This window comes from Saimiri boliviensis, chromosome 2 (assembly GCF_048565385.1).
Source record: "Saimiri boliviensis isolate mSaiBol1 chromosome 2, mSaiBol1.pri, whole genome shotgun sequence".
In the NCBI taxonomy this organism is placed as follows: Eukaryota; Metazoa; Chordata; class Mammalia; order Primates; family Cebidae; genus Saimiri; species Saimiri boliviensis.
The window spans coordinates 158799249-158817317 of NC_133450.1; the positions used below are offsets into that span (position 1 = coordinate 158799249).

At 39.9% G+C, this 18069-nt stretch overlaps 1 protein-coding gene across 2 annotated transcripts in view; it reads left to right on the top strand.

Moving 5' to 3' along the window:
• The window catches only part of RCL1 (RNA terminal phosphate cyclase like 1), a 60102-nt gene that overhangs the window by 15037 nt on the left and 26996 nt on the right, over positions 1–18069 (top strand). For both annotated transcript variants that reach the window (XM_074394774.1, XM_003935669.4), the window contains exons 2-5: positions 7641–7712; positions 11192–11367; positions 16949–17023; positions 17941–18065. In XM_074394774.1, the coding sequence (XP_074250875.1) occupies positions 7641–7712; positions 11192–11367; positions 16949–17023; positions 17941–18065 (448 nt within the window). The remainder of the gene's footprint in view (positions 1–7640; positions 7713–11191; positions 11368–16948; positions 17024–17940; positions 18066–18069) is intronic.

The following is an 18069-nucleotide window of genomic DNA, read 5'->3' on the forward strand; positions in this document are numbered from 1 at the left end:
TCTTCTGATACACTCTGGCACCCCTCCTCAGTTATTTGTGTTAAATTATGTTGTTTATTTGTTGTTTTGGCTGTCTTTGTTTGGGATTTCTAGCCCACCATCTTGATCTGAGCACCTTTTCTTTGATGTATTGGTCAGTTGGATATCCTGTTTTAGGAAGTCTCCATTCAGAACTTTTGCTCATTTTTCTTTTTCTTATTTATTTCTTGATTCATTTGTGTATTCTGGATATGTTAAAGGATTGCACATATTTTGTTCCATTCTGTGACTTGTCTTTTGACTCTCTCAGTGTAGTCTTTTGATAAACAATAGCTCATAGTTTTAATATCCAATTTATAAATCTTGCTCTGTCCTTTTGAAGAAATTTTGCCTATACTAAGACCATGAAGACATTGTCCTTGAATTTTAAAGCCTTTTGTTTTAAAATACAAACTCTGTGTTATGTTTAACAAACTCATTTGCCATTCTTTTTAAAACAATTTTACTGAAAAACAGATACCAAATTTTATCAGGTACTTTTTCTGGAATAATTAAGCCAGTTAGTTGAATTTACCCCGTTTATATATTTAATATTATATTTAATTAATGTTTTCATTTTCCTCATGCTTTATCTGCAGCCCTTTTTGGGATGCACCTTTCTTAATCACAATGGTAATTTTAAAAACATGTAATTTAAAGAATAACATCATTTCTTAGATGTTAAGATTTTTCATCTGTTCTCATTAAATGAGATTTTTTTTAAGAGATGTTCCTAGCTATACTAAAATAGCTATCTTTACACATTCTTTTTTGTACTTTGGGTAATATAAGAATAATTTTATTCTTTGAGTGTTAGGGAAAAAAATTTCCAGTGACTTTATCATTGCCCTTTTCTGTTTGTTATTTTAAAAAAATTTTCATTGTCTTTTTAGGTCCTTTTGTGTCTTTTTTATTTGTTTTGGTTTGTCATCTTTTACATAGCTTCCTGTCTTAATTCCAAATATATTGGTAAGTAATGGAGAATCGTTTACCATAAAAGCTTTTAATCTTTTTTATTAATTACATAATTTTTTCTTTTTGGTTTTATTGATTCACGTCTTATTTTATTTTACAAATAAATAAAGTGGTTGATTTGTGTTGTATGGTCTCAGTGAATCAGCTTGATTTTTTTTTTTTTTTGAACTTTTTTTGTTTTTTGTTTCTTTTTTGTGGCAGGGTCTTGCTCTATCATCCAGGCTGCAGTGCAATGGTACCATCACGGCTCACTGTGGCCTCACCCTCTTGGGATCAAGGGCTTTTTCTGCCTCAGCTCCCCCTGTCACCCTGCCCCACTGAGTAGCTGGGACTGGGACTACAGCTCTGTGCCACCATGCCTGGCTAATTTTTGTATTTTTTTGTAGAGACAGACTTCTGTCATGTTGCCCATGCTGGTCTCGAACACCTGGGCTAAAGTGATCCCGCCCACTTCAGCCTTCCAAAGTTCTGGGATTACAGGTGTGAGCCACCACACCCAGCTTTATTTTTGATTTTATTTTTATCTTCTTTTGAAATTATCATTTTTCTTTATTGTTTGGCTTGTAATTTTGTTTCATTTCTAAACTCAGAGTTCATTTTGCTCTTGCTTTTCCTTTTCCGGATTTCTGAGGGTTTTTTTTTTTTGAGGCAGAGTTTCAATTTTGTTGCTCAGGCTGGAGTGCAATGGCACGATCTTAACTTACTGCAACCTCCGCTTCCTGGGTTCAAGTGATTCTCCTGACTCAGCCTCCCAAGTTACTGAGATTACAGTCACCTGCCACCATGCCCAGCTAATTTTTGTATTTTTAATAGAGATGGGGTTTCACCCTGTTGGTCAGGCTGGTCTTAAACTCCTGACCTCAGGTGATCAACCTGCCTTGGCCACCCAAAGTGCTCGGATCATAGGCATGAGCCACTGCACCAGGCCTGATTTCTAAGATTTTTAAAGTGAAATTTTTTTTTCATATATTTTTGTGAAATTTTTATTTCTATATAAGACATTATGTTCTGTGATGTTTTTCTTGATTTCAGTATAATTTAGGAAAGATGTATGGTTTGTTATATTAAAATTTTTTATTTATCACATTTTGTAGAATAATGCACGTATAGAAATAAATAAATATACATATTTCCAAGTGAGTGGTTCTCTTAATTTATTCCGAGAATTGAGTTATGTGTTTGTAATGTCTGCCTCTTTGGATTTAATGAGAAAAGTAATGACTCCTAATTTTGCATGTTAACAGTTCACTGTCTTGTCTTCCAGTTATTTGCTAAAGAAATTGAAAGTGGGCTAGGCGCAGTGGCTCAGGCCTGTAATCCTAGCACTTTGGGAAGCTGAGGCAGGTGGATCATGAAATCAGGAGATCAAGACTGTCCTGGCCAACGTGGTGAAACCATGTCTCTACTAAAAATACAAAGTTTAGCTGTGGGTGGTGGTGTGTGCCTGTAGTCCTGGCTACTTGGGAGGCTGAGGGAGGAAAATGGCTTGAACCCGGGGGGTAGAGGTTGCAGTGAGCCGCTATCTTGCCAGTGCACTCCAGCCTAGGCAACAGAGCGAGACTCCGTCTCAAAACAAAACAAAAAAAAGTTGAAATTACATTATATATATTACTTTTAAACTTTTCCCTGTATAAATAATTCTTTTAAAAACATTTCTAATGGGTACATATTATTATAAAGATCTGTCATAGGCCATTTAGTGAAAGCAGCTTTGTTGGCTATTTAAATCGTGTTGCAGCACCTTTGTGTTTTCTTTAAATATAAATTTTATGTATTTTAAGAAATACGCACATGACACAAAATTCAAAGGGAATAAAAGGCTTTACAGAGCAGGGGTCCTCAACCCTGGACAGGGCAGGGTTGGGGGAATGGTTTCAGGAGGAAACTGTTCCACCTCAGATCATGAGGCATTAGATTCTCATAAGGAGCCACTAGCCTTGATCCCCTGCGTGTGTAATTCACAACAGAGTTCACGGTCCTGTGAGAATCCAGTCCCGTCACTGATCTGATCTACAAAAACTGGTTCCTGGTTCCAAAAGGTTGGAGACTGCTGGTTTAGAGACTCGTTGAAGCAAAGAACATTACTAGTTTATTGTTTTTGTTTTTGTTTTTTTTTTTCAGGCTTTTTCTTTTTCATAAATAAGCAAATATATATACATATGTGTACACTTGTTCTTTTTCCACAGAAATGGTCATCTGCATCTTCTTTTCACTCAGTATATGTTAGCAATGACTTGTATCAGTATGTAATAACATCCTCATTAATTATAAAGCTACAGAGTATTCTGATATATAGATATGCTATAACTTACTTAACCAGCCTGGTATTTGTAGACTTTTGAGTTAGAATTTTTTTTTTTTTTTTTAAAGAGACAGAGTTTCACTGTTTTTGCCCAGGCTGGAGTGCAATGGCATGATCTTGGCAGACTGCAATCTGTGCCTCCTCCGTTCAAGTGATTTTCTTGCCTCAGCCTCCCATGTAGCTGGGATTACAGGTATACACCACCACACCCAGCTAATTTTGTATTTTTAGTAGAGGTTTCACCATGTTAGCCAGTCTAGTCTTGAAATTGTGACCTCAGGTGATCCACCCACCTTGGCCTCCCAAAATGCTGGGATTACGGGCATGAATTGAAACTGTTTATGGAAAATTGCTCTTTGTTTTTAAAGTGATTTTTAAATTGTATTATTCTCCCACTCCTCTTGTTTGAGATAGGCTTTTGCCTTTTTTAGTGAGGGATGGGGTCAAGACTGATGAGTGCCACTGTCTTACAGGACATACAGACAGACACTTCACAGAAATGATGGTCTCACTTATTCCAGGGATAAAAAGCATGGGGATAAGACATAGGAAGTGATACTTAAGTAATCCTGAGATTGATGGTCCCAAGAGTGAAAATTTTGTTTAAAACGTGAAATGTAAGAACATAAAAGTGCATAAGGGAAGCAAATAGTGTGTGCATGTGGACATAAGAGTGTGGAATAATAGACACTGGAGAGTTGGAAAGGTAGGGGTATGAGAAATTACTTGATGGGTTCAATGTGCACTATCTGGTAATAGTACATTAAAAACACCAACTTTACCATACTCAATATATCCATGTAACAAAACTGTGCTTGTACCCACTAAATTTGTACAAATAAAATGCATAAGATATAAAAGTTGTGCGTAAGAGATCGTAAAATGAACATCTGTGTGACCTCCATCCACATAAAGAAATTAACTTTGCCGACATCACCTTTTAACCTTTCGCAGCTCCTTCACTCCCTTAGTGGTAGCTGCTATCCTGACCATTACAGCATTGACTTTCTCTTTGTAGTTTTATAATCTAATTATGTATTCATAAACAGGGTAGTAAAATTATGCTTGTTTTTGGAGCTTTTCCCCTAATGTTTTTAGATACCTGACATTTTGTAGCCCGAGGAGCAGTCTTGAAGAAGAGGAGTCAGAAAGGGTGTCTGAGAGGTGAATGGGCAAGGAATTCTACACAGGTTGGCCTAGTAAAGTTTAGGCACTTGAGCTCTTTCTTGGACCAGGTGATGGAGTCTTACCTTCAGTGTTGCCAGGGCTCCGGAACTAGCTTTGAGTCTGGTTCTTTGAAGTGCTGCTTCTGAAGCCACCTGTCTGTGAGCAGGGATGATCGTGCTTGGAGTTCTCTTTATGCCTATTCTCCTTCCACTCTTGTTCTGGTGGGCATTTCTGGTTTCGTTTGTGTGTGTGAGTTCCTGTGGATTGCAAAAAGCAAACAATACCTAAAAAGTAACGTCATGGTTTCTTCCTTTTTTCTGTTCTAATTTGTAAAATCTGTGGGGTTTAATCTTCGGCATTATTTGCAGATACTTGTTCCTCTCTCCCATTTAGACATCTAGAAAGTTTGAACAATTCAAGGGCTTTCTTTTTTTCTGCAGAGTACCTTACATTTTCTAAAAACCGAACTAGAAAGTACATTGTGGTAGAGATTGTGCCTGATTTGTAAAGAATGTTAAAATCAGGTTCTATAGAAAAAGACCATAGGAATAATTTCTAGTTCAGTTCCATCGTTCAGATACTTTCAAACTCCAGTGATGCTATTGACATCACAACCTATTACACATATACATATATGTAAAACAATTTATTCAGCTCTAATTTTGTTTTTTTTTAAATGTTGATTAGGGATCCATTAAATTAACTCTAAGATCCTTCAAGAGGTCACTCACTGCCTGTAGTCGAAGGTACCATGATTTTCTAGAGGAAGAAGTTGGCTACAAGGAATTAAACTGAACAGAGGCCAACTAGTGTCATGGTGTGCTCAGTTTGGAACCTTTAGGTTGTATGCAGTAACTTATGCCTGTAATCCCAAGCGTTTGTGAGGTTGAGGCAGGAGTATCACTTGAGGCCAGGAGTTTGAAACCAACCTGGGCAACATAGTGAGACCTCATTTCTTAAAACAAAGATTGAGAGCATGGACTTTGGAGAAGGACAGACTTGGGCTCAAATCCTGGCTTTGCTACTTGCTGGTTATATGATCAGGGCAGTCCATTTGGCATTCTTGGGTCTCAGTGTCATTTGACTAGGGCAATCTAGTTGGCATTCTTGAATCTTAGTCTTCTGTAAAATGGCATCTTAATCCATTTTGTGTTGCTATAAAAATGTCACAGGCACAGACTGGGTAATTTATAAAAAAAAAATTTATCACAATTCTGGAAGCCAGGAAATCCAATATCAAGATGCTAGTTCTGGCAAGGACCTTCTTGCTGCAGTTTCCCATGATAGAGAGTGGAAGGGCAAGAAAGTGAGAGAGAGAGTGACTGAGAGCTGGACTCTTATTTTTCTCCAGAGATGAGTATCTTGCTATGTTGTCCAGGCTGGCTTTCAATTCCTGGTCACAAGTGATTCTCCCACCTCAGCCTCCTGAGTGGCTGGGAATACAGATACATATCTCTGCACCCTCGCCTGGACTCATAACAGCCCACTCTTGTGTTGTATTAATAAACCCATTACTGTGTAATGGGCATTAATCTGTTCATGAGGGCAGAGCCCTGTGGCTTAATCACCTTTTAATGGTTCCATCTCTTAATAGAGTCACAATGACAATTAGTTTCAACATGAGTTTTGGAGGGAACATTGAAACCATAGCAAACGGGAATGACAGTGCCTCAGGGACATGAGGATTAAATGAAAGAATATCTGGTATAAAGTAAGCATTCAACACACAGCAGCTGTTACTAACCATTGTTATTTGTTTGAGGATTTAATGTAGTTTCTCTGATTTCTAGCCCAACGCTCTTTGTACAAATTGCAGAATCTATTACGACAAGTGTTAGGGGTAACAGACTAGGTGGATGGGAATTGCTTAGTCAGTCCACTCACCCTTTGGGATTAGTTAGGTGATTACTGGACTCTGTGTCCATAAACTCTGCTGGTTTATTACAGGAGTGAGCATTGCCTAAAAGTTTCGGGCAGTCACAATGCCTTCAGTGGCAGAAGAGTTAGTCTTTCTGCCCTTGTTCATGGGCAGGAAGTTAAAACTAAGGGGTGTGTGTGTGTGTCTGTGTCTGTGTGTAAGATTAGCTGAGGGGATGCCTCCCATAATCTTACATTTAAAATCTATTCTTTCTTCCTTTCCCTTTCTTTTCTCCCATCCCCCTCTCTTTCTCTTTTAAAGAATGACCAGCTTTTGCCCAGGCGTGGTGGCCCATGACTGTAATCCTAGCACTTTGGGAGGCTAAAGTGGGAGGATTGCTTGAGGCCAGGAGTTCAAGACCAGCCTGGTCAATATAATGAAACCCCATCTCTACAAAAATGAAGAAATTAGCTGGGTGTGGTGGTGCACACCTGTAATCCCAGCTACTTGGGAGGCTGAGGCAGGAGACTCCTTTGAGGGCAGGAGTTCCAGGTTACAGTGAGCTGTGATCATGCCATTGCACTCCAGTTTGGGCAACAAAGTGAGACCCGGTCTCTTAAAAATAAGTAAATATTTAATAAAATATTTATATAAAATACAGTCATTAAGTAAAAAACATTTGTTAACATTTGGCCTTTTTTTTTTTTCAGTCTTTTCTCATGCATTATAAAAAGGCAGCAGTAATACTGAACATTCAAACACCCTTTTAATGAAATTAAAAAAACTGAACTAGTTAGATAGGTATAAATCAGTAAGATGGTAGAGGAAGGGAAAAGGTAGGGATACTTTGCTGAATGGCAGAGATAGTGATCTCCTACTTTCTCTGAGACTGACAGGTGGTCCTTAATTTAGTCTTTCTTTCCAGGCATTCTGGAGCGGGGAAGAATTTGACTTTAAAACTGTTCCCTACTTTCTGTTTTGTTATTTGGCATGCCCTCCTGAGTTCAGAAGAATAGGTCTTGAGTTTTATGCTACCAAAATTAATATCTCATTAGATTGCTGGTAGAGCTGCTATTTTTTTTTTGTGCATTGTGAAAGCTGAATTGTTTCTAAGTTCTACTGAATGTGTATGTAGCAGTCAGTGCTTTTCAACTGCCTTAGTTCCTCAACCCATGAACCTACCCAGTCCTTTAGGAAAGCCAGGTGTAATGCAGGAAGTAACCTGTGTACCACAGTTCCTGGATCAGGCTCTGGAAATGTCGACCTGACATGAGGCCAGTCTATCTTCTCCTTTCTTCACAGACTTTTTTTTCTTCACAGATTTTGAAGCTAGCTTCATAAGGCTGTTGGACAAAATAACGAATGGTTCTCGAATTGAAATAAACCAAACAGGTAAGCTCCTTTTCTGTTCCTGAAAGCATCTTCATGTACTAAAGCATTCCTGTTTCTCACTCGTTTTTTCTTTTCTTTTTTTTTCTAGTCAGTTTCTGCTTATCCATAATGCTATAAAAATTGTGTTTAAAACTTTACTAATCACTTTATGTTACATGAATAATCATTAAATTGAAATTTTGGATGGACTCATATGAGGAGCTCATCATATAACTTCAGAGTTACATGATGAAGCTGTGAATATAGATTACAATAAAAGCATATTATTCTAGATAATTTAAAAAAATACCGTGTTCAGATGGAAAGACCCAGTTACCTGTCTGTGATATGATTTTCCAGAGATGTATATGAAGTCTCCCAATTTCAGGGGCATACATTTGATGTAAGGAAGTTAGAAAACTGAACATTTCAGATCCAGTAAGCAAGTGTCTCCTCTTTTATTTTATACATAATGTTTACATTAAACTTTCTAAAGTTCATTTACTTATATTTTTACATTAAATTATTTCAACCAACTCTGTGAGGTAATTTATATGCTGAATTCTATTTTATTTTAAAGTTTTGTTTGTGAAGATAAATTTACACAAGTTTATGCAAAATATGTGACTGTCCCTTCACCTCTTTCTTCTTCCATTCCCACTCCAGGGGTAGCCGCTGTGACGTGGACATTTACATAATTCAGACCATCAACAGGGTCATGCTCGTCTTACTGTTCTTCAGCCAGCATTTTTTTTTTCTAGCACAAATGTCTCAGAGAACTTTCCCTGCCAGCACATGCAAGTCTTCCTCAATGTTTCTGTGGGTTGTAGTATAGTATTCCAATGTATGGATGCATAATAATTTATTTAACTGCTCCCCATTGATAAACATTTAGGTTGCTTCTAGCTTTTATTTTTTCTGTTAGAAATTGTGTCTACATTGTGTGGAAGACTGTGGCAAACATCCTTTGGCTGACTCCATTAACACTCTACCTTTTCACACACATTCCACAAAGGAATCTCTGACCTTTTCCCTACTTTGGCTCTCTTAAGGCAAGAGACCTGAGGTGTTCTGGTCTATAGCTGCATTTAGCCATACCTTATGAAGAACAGGTTTCAGGAATGAGGTATTCACATGTTTTTTGCCAGCTATGAGTCCCTTAATTTCCTTTAGCTGTTTGCTTTGAAATTGCTGGAGGTTTTTTCAGTTACTTTTATTGGTGATCCAGAAGACAGATAATTCTGTTCTTCTGTGTTTGTATGTGTGTGTGTGTGTGTGTGTTTGCGTGTGTGTGTGTGTGTGTGTGTTTGATAGAGTCTTGCTCTGTCACCCAGGCTAGAGTGTAGTGGCATGATCTTGGCTCATTGCAACTTCTGTCTCCTGGATTCAAGAGATCTTCTGCCTCAGCCTCCTCAGTAGTTGGGATTACAGGTGCCTGCCACCATGCCTGGCTAATTTTTTTTGTATTTTTTAGTAGAGATGACATTTCGTCATGTTGGCCAAGCTGGTCTCGAACCCCTGACGTCAGGTGATCCACCCGCCTTGGCCTTCCTAAGTGCTGGAATTAACAGGCGTGAGTCACCGCACTCGGCCCAATTCTATGGTTTTTTAGTCATATCTTCAGTATAGATTGAGGTATAAGACATTTACATGATTTTGCTCCGACTCAGCGTCCTTTTAATTTTCCCCATTGGAGTAGTAAAAGCCTTCATTTGGATGATCTGGTCAGTTTCTCATTTGGCTAATTTGTATAAATAAACGTATGGATTTGAAAGATTTAGTGAATATATAGTCTTTTTTGGCTTTTTTTTTTTTTTTTTTAAAGACAGTCTCGATCTGTCACCAGGCTGAAGTGCAGTGGCACAATCTTGGCTCACTGCAGTCTCCACCTCCTGTGTTCAAGCGATTCTCCTGCCTCAGCCTCCTGCGTAGCTGGGATTACAGGCATGCACCACCACACCCAGCTAATTTTTTTGTATTTTTAGTAGAGACGGGGTTTCACCATGTTGGCCAGGATGGTCTTGATCTCCTGACCTTGTGATCTGCCCACCTCAGCCTCCCAAAGTGCTGGGGTTACAGGCATGAACCACCGCACCTGGCCCTTTTTTGGCTTTTTGATCTAAAGGTGGTTTTGTGGCCCTTACTATTTAGACTATTTAGAATAACTGACTTAGGATCCATTTGAGAAGTGTTTATTACTTTAATCAGAATATGATCCTGATTTCATGATTGTTTGGGTTTTAGTGTTTAATATGGTAAAAACTAAATTTATTTTATGGAATTCCCAAGAACTTTTTCCCATTTGAGTGACTAAGCATTTCTCCTTCCTCTAATGTTAAATTTATTTACAGTAAATTGTACCAGAGGGCATTGCAGAAGATTTTGTGCAGCAGAAATACCTTGTTCAACCATTTATGTCCCCCTAAATCATTTACAGTTTTTTACATTCATATGTAAATCTAGTAAGAAGCTTTTTGGATAGTTGGGCATGGTGGCTCATCCCTATAATCCAGCACTTTGGGAGGCTGAGGTGGAAGGATCACTTGAGTCTTGGAGTTCAAGACTAGCCTGGGCAACTGGTGAAACCCTTTCTCCATCAATAAATAAATAAATAGGCCAAGTGTTGTGGCATATGCCTGTGTTCCCTGCACTTTGGGAGGCTGAGCTGGGAGGATCACGTGAGCAAGAGTTCAAGACTATACTGGACAACATAGTGAGACCCTTTCTCTAAAAAAATAAAATAAAAATTAGCTGGGCATGGTGGCACATGCCTGTGGTTCCAGCTATTCTGGAAGCTTAGGTGGAATGATTGCTTGGGCTCTGGAGGTGGAGCTGCAGCAAGCCGTGATCATGCCACTGTACTCCAGCTTGGGTAATAGAGCAAGACCCTGTCTCCAAACAAAGCTTTTTGAATGATATGCGTATGTGAAAAGTGAATAAAGATAGTAGTTTCCACTAAAGCCGTAAAATGCTATTAGACATTTTCATGTATCAGTATTAAATTAAAAGAGCTACTATTAATGGCATTGAATGCCATAAAGTACTTGCCTTTTCTTGACATCATGTTTGGTGAGTGAGGTATATGGGAAATCTCACTTCAAGAGCCCTAGAGGATGCTGGTTGCTGGTGTGATAATTTAATCACATCATTTGTAATTCCCCTCTCTGATCAGCATAGTCTGAGATTGTGCTGTTGGGAGACTAGGGTGCTTATTAGGATCTCTCCTCTGTGCCCTGCCATGACTTTGGCAACTCAGATGGCTTAGGGAGGGGTTTGATTTATTACTGATTATTAAATTACATTCACAGTTTGTTATTGTTACAGGGGCTTGACAGCAGTGAGTCAGCTTTTGGAGTGAAGTGTGTGCTCATAGTGATGGCATTTCAAGCATTCTTGGATGCCCTTGCCGGACTTTCCCCTTGGAACTCACTGCCTTCATTACCTTTGTGACATTTTATTTTTTTTCCTGCTGAATGTGGCTCTTTTTCTTTTGGTTTAAGGAACAACCTTATATTATCAGCCTGGCCTCCTGTATGGTGGATCTGTGGAACATGACTGTAGTGTCCTTCGTGGCATTGGCTATTACCTGGAGAGTCTTCTTTGCTTGGCTCCATTTATGAAGCACCCATTAAAGGTAGTTCTACGAGGAGTGACCAATGATCAGGTTGACCCTTCAGTGAGTATTGAGAACAAACCATGGGTTTGTTTTTGTTTTGTCTCTTGTCACAACCCAGCTTGTGAGAAAAGTGTTCCTTATCAAGCTCAGTTTTATTTCAAATGTATGTTTCCTTTGTTATTTACCTTGAGATTTGGAGGTTAATCACTCCAGGAGGCAGATGAACCAAAACATGGGGTCATCAAATTCAGGACGATTGTTAACAGTTATCAAAGTGCCTTTCATTGTAATCTAAGGATCTTCAAAGCAGATGCTCTCAGTCTCATCATGGCTGACATGAACTATAGTTCTGTTGTTTCTTGTATGTGACAGTGGAGTTTTTCTAAGGTCATGTGGTAGCTGAGATTGGAGGGCAGCCGATCAAAATTTTGGGCAGGAGATTATATCTCCTTGGCATTGCCACAGCATAATCTTGACTTAACTCAGGTTTCAACATAAACTCAGGGTCTTTTGTCTTCTGAGAAGAGTTTGCAGATTTAAAAAAAGGGCATAAATTCAGGAAAGAAATGTGTGAGCTTTGGTAGTTTGTTGGTATCAGCAAGCTTTTTATTTTTATTTTTTTCACCAAGGGCCATGCCAGAGCAAGCTTTTTATTAAACATGCTAATTTTTTTGCAGGTATGGGGAGAATGGTTTCATATTAAGCAAAACTTTTCATTGTGATCACCACAAGTGTCTTAGTGCCATTCTAGGATGGAGAGAAAGAGAGAGAGAGAGGGAGAGAGAGCACACGCACACACACACACACACACACACACACACACACACACACAGAGAGAGAGAGAGACAGAGAGACAGAGAGAAACCACAACTGTCTTAGTGCCATTCTAGGATGGAGAGAGAAAGAGAGAGGGAGAGAGATTAGAGAAGTCTAGAGAAGTCCTGTCCAGGACCCCCTCCTTTGTAGGTAGGGATGGATTCTCTGCTTTGGATGCTCTGCTGTTCAGAGACAATGTCTTAAAGCTGATGGCCATGATGAAAAGTCCTGACTGAGGTGGTATGCTTGCCTTTACCATTACAGACATAGGCCAAGACCAGTGACTGGGTAGCTTCTGAGGCAGAATGTGAATTATGTAGCTTTTCTACTCAGGGAGGACCAATGAGGTAATGCTGTGCTCCCCAGAGTAGACTGCTGCTATTCGTCAAGATACCTACGAGGGTGTAAGTGTTAATATGTTCTTAGGCAATGCAAACTTATTCTTCAATTCTTGGAAATTCAGCTGCGTAAACTCGTTTCCCTGGGATACTGAGTATAGTACAAGGTCTGAAATTCTTAAGCTATAAAGGAATGTTGCCTAAGCTGTTTAGAATATTTCATTAAGTGTTTTTCTTTTTGCATTCTAGAAGACTATAGGAAATGAGTTCTTTGGATAAAAGTGCGAGAAGAGGCATAAATACATTTAGGTTGAAAGAGGGGTAGGTGCCTCAAAAGTGGGAAAAGGCCCTGAAGTGTACAGCACTGTGTGTATCAGTTTTGTTTTTTTTTTTTTTTTTTTTTTTTTGATACTTGCTAATTATCTTACAAGCTTTTCTCACTGGTGATATTTAAAAATGTTATATGGTAACAGACAAAGGTCAGTTGATGAATTTCTCAGAAATGGTACCCAAAAATCTATTTTCATCTGCTGTAGGACTAACTGCTTTTGCCAGCTGCGTAACTGAAATGACCTTGGTTGGTATCTGGCTCCAGGCCAGGGTAAAATAAATATACTAAATCCTGAATAAAGGGTGACTTCTTCAGCTCATCCCATGGCTCCTTCATTTCTAACTGCTTCTTTTCTGTGTGGTTTTCTCATTAGTTCATGTCTGCATCTACTCTGCATACAAGGATGAAATGAGTGATTCTGTCCTTAACAAACTCCTACTCTCATTGGGTAGACAGCTGGAAACCCATTTTGGAGATTACATGGATGAATACCCTTAGGCTCTGACAGAGGTAGAAACAAAGTACTGAGTGTCAGAGAGGGTTTCTACAGGAGAGAAAATCAGAGTCAGTCTGGGTTTTCGGAAGGTAATTCTGGAGGTTGAGTGAAAGATGAATGGAGAAGTGCTAGACTAGCTTGGGCATTATGGAGATGGAGGGAGAAAGGAAGGGGCAGATACGGTAACTGATTGGAGGCAGAGTGAGAGGAAGGGGTCATAGATGACTCCATGATTTCTGTCCTGGTTGCCGTAAAGGATAATGATCATAAAGATTATTCCCATTTGACAAAGGGAAGAGGAAAATTGCAGTAGGATAATGGCTTTCGATTTTGGTTCTGTTCCCTGGGATGTTGGCAGCCTAACCATATAAGGATTTCCAGTTGGCAGTTTGAAATTATTGTCTGGAGTTTTGGAGACAGGTCATGAGAATGTTACCTACTGATACTTAAGCCTCTAGGAGTATGAGATCGATCAGGCTGAGGATGAACACTGGTGAGTTTGGCTGAATTTGTCTTTCACATGGTTTTTTTTTTTTTTGACATGTACAGTGTGGTGGTGGTGGTGGTGGTGGTGGTGGTTGTTGTTGTTGGTGTGCTTATGTATCTGAACTGGTTGTTCATGTTCGAAACTCCAGATTTTACATTATGATAGGTCAGTGTGACAGTACTGAGTGGTGGTTCCTCCATGACAGCCATCAGTTGGAGGTGAGTAACAGCTGCCTTTTTTGGATAAGGCGTGAGCTCTCCAGCTGGACCCAGGTCACCACTGACCTCATTATTCCTTTAAGCTTCCTTTCTGCTCTCTATGGGCATTAGTTTTTGCCCCATAGTCCAAAGGACTAAGAATGGAAGAAGGAGAAATGCCTGTTTAAGGCGTGAGTGGGAGAAGAGGAGCTAGAGACAGAGTGACTATGGAGATACAAGTGTTTGGAGAAGCGAAGCAGGAATCAAGTTGTAAGAAGCAGGGATAATCTACACAGTCAGTCTTTGCAGGAGTTGAGTCAGATTAAGCAGTGAGACATTTCATTGACCTTTGAAAGAACAATGTCGTTGGAGTGTAAGGACAGGAAGAGACTAGGAACGAGTAGGAACTAGTGCTATTGGAAAGTTAGGAGATTGCTTCAAAAGTTTTTAAGAGCTGAGGTTGGGAATTTTTTTTAGACTAGGGGAAACCTGAGTTTGCTTATAGGTTGAGGAGAAGCTGTAATGGAAAAGAGAAGAATTAAATGAGCTGAGGGTCCTTGGTGAAGTCCAGAGGGGATAAGGATTGAAAACAGAGGTGATAGAATAAGCCTTATGAAGAGGAAGAAGACATTGTTTTGAGGCAAGAGAATAGAAAGTGGGGAGAAATTTTAAAGAGGAGAAAAGTTCTAGGAAGTCTCCTGAATGTTAGTGGTGTGCCACCAGAGCTCCCAGTATGTATTTATTGGTGCCAACAAGCTACTCCAATGGCGGGTGAAGATTCCATTCTTTGCTAGTTCCCTCTTAAAGAGGGAAAAGAAGTACGGTAATGTCTACCAAGTACTGAGCATTGTTCTAGGTGTACATGTTTATGTATGTGTGTATCCATATTTGTTTAATTCTTCTACCAACCCAGTGAGGTGGGTGCTTCAGACAAGGTAACTGGAGAGCAGGCTTCTTCTTCCCTTTTTAAACACAGGTTAATTACATTTTTACCTTTGGATTGATTGGCTACACTGTAATGGTAATGCCTGTGCCCTAAGGTGCCACTTAGGTGAGATTTTTGCCTTTTGTTTCTGACTGCAGAGTGGACTGGTCAGTTTCCCTTAAGCAGAACTTGCAGGCCACCATCACTCTGCTAAAACTAGAATGTGCAAAGCTGCAGGAGACTGTAGAGTGTTCAGCCCAGCCTCTCCTTTTACACAGGAGGAAACCGAGGCCTGGGAAACAGGGAACTGTCTAGGGTCTCACAGACAGTGAGAGGAAGAGTAGGTCCCAAGCTCTCATCTGCTTTTCCAGCCTTGTCTCACTGCACCAAGTTGCCTGTCCTCCATGTCATATGGAGAGTGATAAGGGGACAGGACTACACCTGGAATTACCCTTGTGCTTCTGGCTGAACTAAGTAAATTTGGCTTTACCCTTTGTGACTCAAGGTATAGGAAAAATGAGGCAGAAGGAATGCTGTGTTTTTTCACCTTTCTTTTCCTCAGGAGAGCTGGCGGCTGCCCAGAGTAATTGCAGCATTGCCTCCCCTACTTTTTTAGAATCTGACTTGGCTTTCTCACCAGTTGCCCTTAAGCCTAGATTGCATTCTTCTTCATCTGGCAATCCCAAATGCATATATTAAGTTTTTGAGTGTGCTTAGCTTTATTTTTTATTTTTAGAGATAGGGTCTCACTCTCTTTCCCAGGCTGGAGTGCAGTGGCATGATCATAGCCCACTGAACCTCAAACTCCTGGGCTCAAGCCATCCTCCCATGTCAGCCTCTCAAGTAGCTAGGACCAGAGGTGTGCACCACTACGGCCGGCTACTTTTTTAGTAGAGATGAGGTCTCACTATGTTGCTCAGGTTGTAACTTTAATATTTAATTAAAGTTAGCTAATCTTTAATGGCTTTCCTAGTTTCCCCTGCCCACCTGATCCATTCTAAGCATGTTCTTAGACCTCACAGGTCATTCCTACCTCTGGCAATTTTCTGATATCACAGTATTTAGTTGGATCTCAGCCTGTTAGAGTTGGTTACACCTTGGAGATAGCTGGGCTTGAGCCCCTTGCCTTAGAGATAAGGAAATTCAGACAGTTGTGATTTTCTTGTCTGAGGCCACATAACTAATTAGAAGCAGAGCTGGGACCAGGACTAGGGCTTTTCCTACACCCTCTGTGTGGTGCCCGCCCTCCAAGCCAACTGGCAGGTCCAAGAAGGGAACAAGTAAGGGAGTAAATTTCCTTTCCCAAGTAGCAGTTGAGGCAACATTTGCTGACTTGTTAGATAACAGCACGTGATTTGAATGTCATCTTTATACTCTTATCAGGAATGCACAAATGGATCAGAAAGAACCCAGACTTCCTAGGAGTCTGAATGCAGAAGGAGATAACAGTAACACGTGGCAAACTCTTGCCATTAACCGTGGATGTCATCGTAATTGCAGTTTTTAGTTTGTGTTGCTTCATGTAGTTTGAAGCAACTATCATCACCCCCACTCCCCAGCTCCCATGTAAAATCATCACCTTCCCTTTAGCTGCCTGTGTGGTGCTCATCATTGGTACTCTTAGGTGAGCTGCTGAATAGTCATTTTGGAGTTCTACCAGCTCTAAACATTAGATAACCATACTGGACAAATGCTAATGAAAAAGGTGGTTTTCTTCTGTAGTGTTTATACCTACAAGAATGAGTAGGTTTCTCCATTTGTTTTCTACAAGAGTCCGTCTCTCCATGCTTTTTGCATGATGCCTCTGATGTTCACGATGACTGTAAGGTAGGTGTAGGTCTCCCTGCCATACATGAGGAAAGCGGTGCTGAGAGAAGCTCAGTGGCCTGTGAAATTGCAGTCTTCCTCAGGCAGAGCCAGCCTGCTCGCTCAGTTCTAAGCCAGTATCCTTTCTGTTTACTGCACTGCGTCATCTGCCTGGTTGCTAAGCCTCACTTGTTTCTTTGACTCTTCTTTTAAACTTTTTTTTTTTTTCTAAAATAATTTCATAGGTTGATGTTCTTAAGGCAACAGCACTCCCTTTGTTGAAACAGTTTGGGATTGATGGTGAATCATTTGAACTGAAGGTAAGAATGTATGAACTGTTGGCCTTATGTTTCTGTGGAAAACATTTTTCCACTGACTCATTGGAAGCGTTATGTGACTCAGTGTATGTGTGTCACATTTGAAGTCACCATTTATCAGAAGACTCAGAGGGCTCATGAAGTAAACATTATAGACTTTGAACTGAAAGGGACCCTTTAGTGATAACAATAGTAGCCAATAGTTATGTTGCACTTATTTTGCGGTGGGGGCTGTTCTAAGAAGTTTACAAATACTAACTCCTTTTCTCTCATGACAGCTCTGCCCATGTCCCTCAGCTAATAAGCAGTGGAGAACAGATTTGGGCCATATTGGCTCTCTGATCTAAATGATCTGGATATAATTTAGATTCAAGGGTTCCCAACTTGGATGTCCCTGAGAATATTCAGTATTTCCAAAATTTAGTCGAAGTAGTTTAAGCATCTGTATGTTATTGAATTAATATCATTACAGTGAGATAAACTGTTTAGCATCTCTGCCTTTTACATTCGTGTTTTAAACAGGGGAAATGACTTCATTTTTATTTAACAATGTTTTAATAGATCAGTTATTTGTGTGGGAGGAGAAAAAGGGTTTTCTGATTATTAAGAAATGGGCTCAGATGATGAACTAGGTCACCTCCACATTTTAAGGATAAAGAAATGACCTGCTCAGGATTATAGAGATGAATGGCAGAGCCACTTTGGTAGTCATCTTGGACTTTGACACATGCTGGGCATGTACTCTCTAGGAGCCAACATAAGTTGCTGTTGGTCTTGAAGGGACTGACAGATTGAATATGGAAGAGCTGGGCCTTGTAAGGAAGCATCTGCTGGTATAAGCCTTCCTGGGTGAGGTGTCAGGGTAATCCATTGCTTTGCTGCATCCTTCCCTTGCCTCATCTTTCTCACTGTCTGTACAGATTGTGCGACGGGGAATGCCTCCTGGAGGAGGAGGCGAAGTGGTTTTCTCATGTCCTGTAAGGAAGATCTTGAAGCCCATTCAACTCACAGATCCAGGAAAAATCAAACGTATCAGAGGAATGGCGTAT